General features: G+C 42.7%; 1 protein-coding gene across 1 annotated transcript; it reads right to left on the bottom strand.

Annotated features, from left to right (window-relative positions):
- Window positions 1–1,068: 1,068 nt before the first annotated feature.
- On the bottom strand, window positions 1,069–8,404 carry gmppaa (GDP-mannose pyrophosphorylase Aa). Its single transcript, XM_004086928.5, has 12 exons — window positions 8,249–8,404; window positions 6,574–6,671; window positions 5,934–6,037; window positions 5,653–5,845; window positions 5,515–5,574; window positions 5,307–5,437; window positions 3,259–3,393; window positions 3,086–3,183; window positions 2,966–3,012; window positions 2,192–2,284; window positions 1,635–1,803; window positions 1,069–1,437 (listed from the first exon to the last, which is right to left on the bottom strand). The coding sequence occupies exons 1-12, from the start codon at window positions 8,286–8,288 to the stop codon at window positions 1,337–1,339; spliced, it is 1,269 nt and encodes a 422-aa protein (XP_004086976.1). The 5' UTR covers window positions 8,289–8,404; the 3' UTR covers window positions 1,069–1,336.
- Between the last annotated feature and the right edge of the window lie 1,380 nt (window positions 8,405–9,784).

Below are 9,784 nucleotides of genomic sequence, written 5' to 3'. Positions count from 1 at the left end.
TTCTTCACTTCTACCAACAATGAATCCTGTTGACCAGCACAGGGCCGCTTCAGTTGTGTCACATCTTTCATACATTAAAGTAATTCAAAGTGAAAACCAGCAGGGGGCTGGGCCCCCCCCCCCCCGGTTTTGACTACAAAGCAGAGCAGCACCCATTTGGGTTTACATAACCATGACCCGTCCAGAGGAATGAAGACCATAAATCACGTTGGAAACTTGGTTTCATGATAAACCCGGACCAGAACTCTTACACTGGAAAGAAGTTATTTTATGGAGTTCAGATATAGTTTATAGACCACCAGATCAAGCATTTTAAGTGATCTACAGTAAACTGTTAGAAGCACGGGTCAGAACCAAATAGCAAGAACCGCCCGTCAAAATCAAATGAGTTTTAATTCACACCAAAAATCCAACATCACAATTAAAATTGACTTCATATTCTTCTAAAAACAACAGAGCTAAAACCATGTTTGGATCGATCCAAAACAAGCCACGGGGGGGGGGGGGGGGGGGGGGGTCTCCCAACGCAGACTTTTACAAATTCTCAAATATTAATAGGGGAATTTAAGTTTCTACTGATTATTTTAACCAGTTTTTGGCTTCACTTTTAAAAACAACATATTAGACTTTCTCTTTTATGTCACTCATTGGAAACTCAAGAGTTTTTATAGTTTGCATTTCCTGAAGGGAGTTTTAGATGAGAACTTGTTTGATACATCAGCAGAATGAACTTTCCTTCAGACAAAAAGGAACACAATGAAAACACAAACAGCTGATGCACAGACGACATGCGCTTCATTAACTGAGAGAGACTGCGGCTTTAATAAGTGAACCCTAATGTGCTGCATTAATAAATAAGAACAGCGTCTGCAGTGATTGCAAACGCAAAAACGTGAAGTGTGTGGATCCTGGCGAGGGGCTCGTTTTAAAAGCCAGCGTCACTTGATTGCAGTTTAAATTTCCCCCCCGCTGATGCATTCAGGCGCCGCTCTGAGGCCCATAATGAAGCAGCTGAAAGCTTTCAATCAGAGCCCAGCAACAATCATCACCTTCAAAAATTAGCCACAGTTGTGGGAAGTGATTTTTATTTTCTGATGACTTCAGTTTGAGCAAAAGTCCGGATCGTCCGAAAAAACCTTGGAAAAAAAAAAATCTCTTCTTCATTCAGTAACAAATCCAGCAGCGTGTGCTTGACCCATGGAAGTTCATAAAAAGTGATCAGTGTTAACACCCAAAACCTGTGAACTAAAAATAGTTCTTCAAAAACTCTTCAGATTCATCTTATGTACAAAAAGTGTGAACAGCAGCGTTCTTCGTCGAGGAGGAGGAGGAGGAGCTAGAGGATGATCTGGTTCTTGAAGCTGCGGTTGAGATCTTTGTGTGGGAGGACGATGGAGTTCAGTACGATCACCTCGGAGGGAATCGATACGTTACAACCTGGGGAGACGAAAAACAGCTGCTGGGATCCAAAAAACCAACACAAAAATACTAGACACACTGTGAAAACCATGAACAGGCAGCCTGTGGCGGCAGTCAGGGCCAAATGGATCAGTACTATGCAGTCAAATTAAGTGTATGTCATGTGACACAGACATCATATGATTACACGTCACACAAAAAGATGGACGGCTTACCCAGAATGGTGATGGACGGTGTGAGCTTTCCGTCCCTGAAGAGCGTCTCGCTGTCCATTTTTGCAAACGGGTCGTTTGGGTTGGGGTCACTTGGAGACCCCTCGACCCGCGACCACTTGCCAATGGTGCTGTCCCATCCCACAATGCTGTTCAGAACGCAACAGTGGTCCTGGGAGAGGAACCGCGTCACAGAAACTCGCCAGCACAAAGAATTCTGTGGTTGTGCTTTTTCACACACCTGACATGTTTGGACGTCAAACATGTCAGGTGTGTGAAAAAACACAACCACGTCTAATAGAAGAACCCAACAAGTCAGTTATCAATACAGACACAACTAATAAAGCATTCTGCCAACTGAGCAACAAAAGGATTTCAGGAGTGCACTTTATACTCTCAGCCACTATTAGGACAAGTTTAAAATGTCCTTTGAACTACAATTAACTAACAAAAATACTACTCAAGTTAATTATCTAATAAATTAACTTCTTAAATACATATTTACCAAAAACGTGAAAATCTACGTAACGAAGAACAGAAACGTCTCGTCTGTCACTCACCTGCAGAGTTGCACCATGGAGAATGATGGATTCTCGGACTCTGACCCCGGCACCAATGCTAACTCCGGTACCGATGGACACGTTGGGTCCCAGCTGCACAAAGATTACTCCTCAGGTTTTTTTATCCCCACAATCAGGGCTTAACAGGTTAAATGGATTTAGTTGGCTATGGTTGAAAGGCGCTTAAATGACAAATAAATGCTTTGGTTTTATTAACACGGTTGATTATGTGCTAGAAATCCATAATGCTTCATTCAAAGGAAAAATGCTATAATGTTCTGATAAAAAGTTGAATTATTCTTAAGGAGGCTTTACATAAATCTTGTCCTGAGTGCTTTGAAGAGAAACGTTCAAGAAGTGTTCAGTGACAAACATTAAATACTCATTTGGTAAAACAACGTGAAAGCCTTGGCAAAGCAACACATGTAAAGTACAAAGGTTTAGAATTGCTACAAATGCTGGATGTGCAAAGCTACAGAACCCAAACAAAGTCTAACGATGGTGAACAATTCTGTGGAAACAGATATTTTACTTTTTTAAAAAGTCTCTTTTTATGCTTTATTAGATAAAGTCATGAACTGGAAATCTGGAAGACGCAAACAAAAACAAGCAGGACCATTTAAATACTACGGAAAGTGTAAGAAAGTAAAAAGAAGCTGAAAAATACAAAGAACACATAAAGAAAATGACTTTTTCTTGGTTCCTGGACCAGAACTTTGGCTCCACAGGTTCAGGAGAAGCTGAATTTGGGTTTCAAAAAACGTTTTGACTCACCACGGCGGTGGGATCAATGTTGGCCGTGGGATGAATGTAGACGTTACCTGTGCAAAAGGACAAAGGGATGACTATCAGGTTCAAAGGAGAAGGGTGGTGCAGGCTCGGCTCTTTAGGTACCGCTGATTTTGGGTCCTCCCGCCTTGTTGGAGGCCAGCCGCTCAGGATGGGTGATGTGGTACTGGTCCAGGTACAGCCGACTTGCATAAATAGCAGACCTGAGCAAAAAAAAAAAAAAGGGGTGAAATGCCGCAGCGTTTCCACCCGGCAGAACGTGAAGACGCTTCGCTCACCCTGCAGATTTGATCTGGCTCCAGAAGCCCAGCGTTTTGTAAACGTAGAGTTTGCCCTGTCCCGCCAGAGCCGTGAAGATGTCCTGCTCCAGCCGGATGACCTCCGCTCGGTGCCAGCCGTTGGTCGGCTCCTCTCTGGAGACAGGCGGGAATGTGACTCCAGAACGCAAACCACTTCCAGGTTTAGAAAAGCAGCAGATTAGAATAAAATCCCCGAAAAAGTCAAACGCTGACATAGTGGTGTTTTTTTAGAAACCTGTCAGCGTCTGTTTGATCGGAATTATCGCCGTTTGCATGGAGAGCAAAGTTATTCCGACTCCTCCAAACTTCCTTTCCACGTCTTTTGAGGAAATGTTTAGTCATGCAGGAATAAAAGAAGAAGTTAAAAGGCCGTTTCACTTTGATGGTGTCAGTGCTGGGCTGAAACCAAAGCCCGCTGCTTAGTTGCAATACAAAACTGAAGTGGACGAGTTTACATGTTCCATATTAATCAGGCTCTCTGGCTCCGCGTGTTGTAGGGAGCCTGGAGATGAAAAAGAGCGCTGAATATTGATGAAAGGAATATTTTAAAGGCTCGCGCCCATAATCGAAGCTTTACCACGACCAGGGGGGATTCATTCGCAGGCGAGGCGGTCCCTGAGAGACTGCAGCAAAACCCTCCTCATTTCTATCAAGCATCCGATGAGCGCCTGACTTCTGCTGAGTCAGCACGCCGCTCGCTCTAAGTGCTATTGATGTTAGCAGGTGAATAATGCATGGCAGGGTTTGTGGGTCTTTTTGTAACATTTCTGAGGTGTCCTTGGAGTTCTAGTTGTTCCGTCAGCTGAAGGTTCAGACATGAAAAATGTCAGAAATAAACGCATATAGAGATTAAGTTCTTTGCCAAAAACGTGCAGAAAACAGCAGAGACAAACAGCATCACGACCAAAACACCTGCTCTGTTCCCACATCTCAGAGCTACGACTGCAGACCACCGGAACCCACCGAGTGTGTGTTATCAGGAAGATTACAATTTACATCTTTTATCTAGAACTAATGAAGAACAGCGTCAGGGGTTTGGAGACTGTATCCCAAGTTGTTCAGTCTTCACTATTTTCTTCATCTCAGAACGCGTGTGCAGCAGCAAAGTTGGAGTCTGGGTTTCCCGTTTCTTCGTTTGCAGGACGCAGGAACTACACGTCCCTCCAAAAACACGTTCACGCCGAGCTGTTTGCGTTTGCAGGCGTGAGGCTTGAAAACACTCTGCTCCAAGGATTCCCCATGTGTTTCAATGGAGGCAGAAGTCCTGGAAATCCTGGAATATCTTGAAAGGTTCAAGGATTTGAAGGATCAAAAGTCATGGCTGGAAAAAGCTGAAAGAGCTGAACATCTGAATAGTTGAATGGATAAAATAACTGAAGAATTGTAGAAGAAGTTAGAAAAGAAGAAACAGGAAAACACTGGGTTGGAGGCTTTATAGTATTCCACCCATTAGGTCTTAGAGTACAAAGCATTTTGATTAATTCTCCTGAACATGGTCCATGTCAAATAAACTAGGGAAAGGGATGAGGAGGAGTACCTCAACTCCTCCACACGAAGAGAGACCAGGTAAAGTGAGGTCACGAGGAGGAGGTCTGAGCATCTCAGCTTAGACTGCTGACCCACCTCCAGATAGGCAGAAGATTATTAAACGCGTTTTAATTCAACTAGTTGATCCTCAGCGCTGCTGCTCTGCTCGTTTCCAGCCTTTATGTTAAAGCAGATCATAAATCCACCTTTATATTCACCAAGCAGCTGAGCGGATTCACCGCCACATAAATCCAAACCCGTCTTAGAGAAAAACGGATCTCAGGCAAACAAAAGGGTCAAGCTTTGAGCAGACGTCTACTGTGAAGCTACGTGCTCTAGAACCACAACATGCAGCATGACTGCAACTTACCCATCAAATGGAAATCTGATGATCACGTGAGGAGACAGAAACAAATGGAACGGAGGAGAGAGAAATCAAGAAAACCAAAGAAACGGGGAAAATGGTGATGGCAGCGAGGGGCCCCCACAGTGCGACTCACAGCAACATGTCCTGCTGGTTCTTCTGGAAAACGGCTCCGATGTGCTGGAAGATCTCCGGATGAAACAGGTAAATGCCACAGTTGATGATGTCGCTCACGAACGTGCTGGGTTTTTCCACGTAATGCAGCACCTGCAGAGCAAAAAGGAGGTCATCACGTTTGACCCACGACGAAGGAAAGTCTTCAGAAAGCGTGGACGCTCGAGTACCTCGCTGGTCTCCTCCTTTGCCACAATGCAGCCGTAATTCATGGACTGCTTCCTGTTTGCCTGAAGGAAAGGTGGGTTTGGATTTACAAGCTTCCATCACAGGGACGCACATCTGAGCCGACAGCTCTAAAACCTCACTGTGGTTCCGAGGATCACAGAGCTGCCGGGATCGCCGTGCTCCTTCTGGAAGCGGAGCATCTCTGCGAGGGGAAACGCCGAGCAGACGTCCGCATTCAGCACGAAGAAAGCCTCTGGACTCCCAGACACAATCTGGTCTCTGAAGTGGTAGATGCCGCCCCCCGTGCCCAGCGCCGCATATTCCTGCAGGTACCTGCAGCATGAAGACGGAAGAGGATAAATGCACAGCCTCTTCTGGTGAAATGCCTCTTAAAGAAAGCGAGCATCACTGTTCAGTTCACCTGATGGAGATTTTAAATTCCTGCTGCGCACTGAACAAGAACCTGTTGAGTTCTTCGTTTGGCTGATAGAAGCCGATCAGGAGAATCTCCTTCAGATTTGGAACCTGGAAAAAGTGAGCTCTGCGTGAGGACTGGACGTTTCAACCCTCAAAAAAAAAAAGGAGACCTTTCAGAAAATGCAGAAAAATGTTCAACAAACAATCTTCCAAACTAACTATTTTGAAAATGAGACGGCAAGCGAATGAAAAACTACTCGTTTATTCAGTAATGAACCTTTGACATGTCGATCTTTGCCGTCTGCTGCGTTTACAGAACCAGCAACAAATCCTATCCGGGTTCACATGAGCTGCAGCTGTAAGGTTTCCCCATACTGGCTCAAAGGAACATCGGCAGCCCTTTTACTTCATCTCTGCTTTATTAAACCGGGAGTCGAGCCCCTAACCCCTCCATCTCTTTCTGCACTTTAAAAAACAGAAGTTGACAAAATAATTCAGGAAAGCTTTCTTTTGTTGGTGTTTCTTTCTTAATCTGATCACCTCCATGTTGTGCGATGAATTTAACGTTAGTAAACGGGCTCTCTGTGATCCACTGACGGGGTTTTGGACACCAGTCAGAAATGTGGTTCTTGTCAGGCACATACCTTGACACAGGCTTCGATGTGGTGCTGCAGCATGGGGACCCCGGCTACAGGGAACAGGGGTTTGGGCACCTCGAAGGACAGCGGCCGGAACCTGGTGCCTGCAGAGAAGGCCAGCCGGTCACTCTCTTTTCTTTCTTTAGTTTGGTTATTTTATCAAAGTTTCACCAGTTAAAAAACATTAAAGAAAATATCTGCTATAAAGCAACAAAGAGGAACATCCTCTATACCTCTAGACATCAAATGGGGCGTAACACTCACACACACTCACTCACACTCACTCACACACGGATGGCAGCTAAAACGGCCAAAGCTGGCGCCAACCTTCCACCAGAGGCAAGGTGGGGTTCAGTGTCTTACCCAAGGACACTTGGACACATGGCCAAATGTACAATACAACTACTAGAAATGAAGTGATCCCTTAGGGTACACTGATCAGGACTGTCTTCATTCACTCGGTGCACAGAATAGCAACTCCACGCTCGTAGACGTTGTAGCAAGGCGGGAATCAAACCTGCAATCTTTCGATCAGAGGACGACCGCCCCAACACTGCACCACAGCCATTTACATCAAATTCATCAGGTCTCCCCGTCCAATGATTATGATCGATGATATGACATCTTTACAAAACTTAACATTAAGTTGACAAATATGCAACAAACATAAAAATTAAAAACATTTTACCAAATACATATTCATACATACATACATTTATATAAACAGCACATTTGTTACACTTATCTTAATTTTACTAAGTGGATCAATATTTGTTTTGAATATATTTCCCCATATTTTACAAATATGGAAAAATGAAGGTTGAATATAAATGCAAGAATGTTTTTATTCTTGTTGGTTCTTAGAAATAGACCTTTTTTTATTCATCATGTGGTTTCTAATTAATCATAAACACGTTCAATTTCTATTCCATCAAAATGAAGTTTCATGTTGTCCTTTGCTTCCTCTGTACCAAAAACCATGAATGTTGAAGCCTTTATCTTTGATCTAAACTGAGTCCATACATCAACCCTTTTACAGGCATTAATCCATTTTTAAATGTGGTTTATTATAAAAACACTTTTTTAAAAGCCACACTCCTGATTAAATACCTTCATAATTTATCCACAGACTCATGGGCTGTTAGACCCCTGAAGAACTCAGACAGTCACAATAAATCAAAATATCTTCATCTGCAGTGATTTCTATTCACAATTAAACATAAAAACTCTTTGTTTACATATTTACCATAAAAAAGAACAGAACATCCCAAATAAAATGTTCCGCACATTAAAGTGAGTTATTATTTCCAACAAAACAATACTCAAACTTTGGCTAAATATTTATTATTATCATCATTAGTGACTGCTATGATCTGCTAATAAGTGTGACTTCATTTTGTTTCCTTGGATGAAAACTGCCTCGCGCTGACTTTATAGAAACTCTCACTATCAAACTATATATATAGGACAAATGACGTGAACTGTTACAGAAAAACCATCTAATATCCTTTAAATAAAGAAATAACCGCAGTAAACCTGCTCAGGTGAGCTGGCTTTACGTTAACGCCACGTCAGTCATGTAAACAAGCTCAGCCTGTTTGCTAGCATTAGCCTCCTAGCTTCAACTTTAACAGCAGAGCAACAAACTTGGAGGAACGACGACGTTCAGAGAAATATTCACCTTTCTGGGGTCCTCCGATTAAAATAACTGCCTTCAACATTTTTGACAGGAGGTCCTCAGAATCACAACAGCGCTGCTGGAAAAACCTGAGTGCGCAGAAACCTGGATCTGCACCCGCTTCCGGGTTCTGAGGTGATGACGCAATCACGCAACAGGGTGGACTTTACGTCAAATTCCTCAGGTCTCCCCGTCCAATGATTATGACAGATGATATCATCTAAATCCTTACTTTCCATCATAATTTGCAAATAAATGATTTAAAAATCAGACAATGTGATTTTCTGGACCTTTTCTCTCCTTTGTCTCTCACAGTTGAGGTTTTACCTATGATGAAAATCACATCTCATCTTTTTCAGTGAGAGAACTTACACAACTTTTGGCTGACTACATCCTTTTTTTGCCCCACTGCATTAATGTCACCAGGTAATTTCCACCAGGTGTGTGCACATTTTGGTACGTTTTTGAGGTGAAATTTTGGACTATTGATCGTTTTATTTCTGCGTTCTTTCAGATTCATTGTCATTTATTGCATTCCTTCAAACAATTGTTTTCTTCATAAAGTTATTATAGAGTTGAGGAGAGTAAAGTGGAAAAAAACACCCAAAGAATTCCCCTGAGAGTCGGAGTAAAGTATCCATAAAGACATAAAATAACAAACCTCCAAAAACAGTTTGTCTTCATATTTCCTCATTAAAACATGACCTGAAGTGAAACAGTTGCGTGTGCGCGGCAGCATTCATAACTCAAACATATGGTAATGAGGAGCGAAGCTGCTTTACACAAACGGATCATATTTTATTCACCACGGCGCCGACGCCTGTGCAGCAGAAAGGCAGGAAACTTCACTCCAGCTGCTGATCTGGTTTCTCCAAAGGCCGAACACACCTGACAGGTAAAACAGACCCGGATTTCTTCACAGAGTCATTGGACCGCTCCAGAAACGGATGCAGCGGGAAGTTACTGCGATAATGTAAGATGACAAAATGATTCTTGAAAAACAAAAAGAACATTTCCTCTTCATCTTCTCCAAAAGTTACTGTCTATCTTGATTAACAGAAGATCTATGGAAACAAACCAACATTTTTTTTAACCAAACCTGGTTCCTTTTTAGAAGAAAAAGAAATAAAAGCCAGGAATGTTGGAAGGAATGACAATTTATAAAAATTATTTAGCACATTTGTTGCCCTGAAATGATTGAAATCATAAAGGTTTGACAGTAGACGTGACAGAAAACTGATGAAAACCATTTTTCCTCTGTCACACATGGAGGAAACGTGAAACAGTGAGGAACCTTCTTAAAAGGAGTCCAAGAACTCAACAAGAACTGGTCCAATAGGTCATCTAAGAGGCAGAGAAAGATGGCGAGAAGTTATGCTGTGTTCCCAGTAGAAGGTTTTGATCAATTCCAGCCAGATTTTTAACGATTCAATATCGTTTTCCTGTGTGCGCCGACTCATCAGAAGAACGGGCTTTTTGGAAGTGCCTCATAGGAAGAAGAGCTGATGAAGACTCCAAACTGCTTTGTTCTGGTTTCAA

Source organism: Oryzias latipes, chromosome 21 (assembly GCF_053564925.1).
Source record: "Oryzias latipes strain Hd-rR chromosome 21, Olatipes_Hd-rR_3.1".
NCBI classification, from domain to species: domain Eukaryota; kingdom Metazoa; phylum Chordata; class Actinopteri; order Beloniformes; family Adrianichthyidae; genus Oryzias; species Oryzias latipes.
Note: the sequence above shows the minus strand (reverse complement) of the source record. Positions and strands in the feature narration are given on the sequence as shown.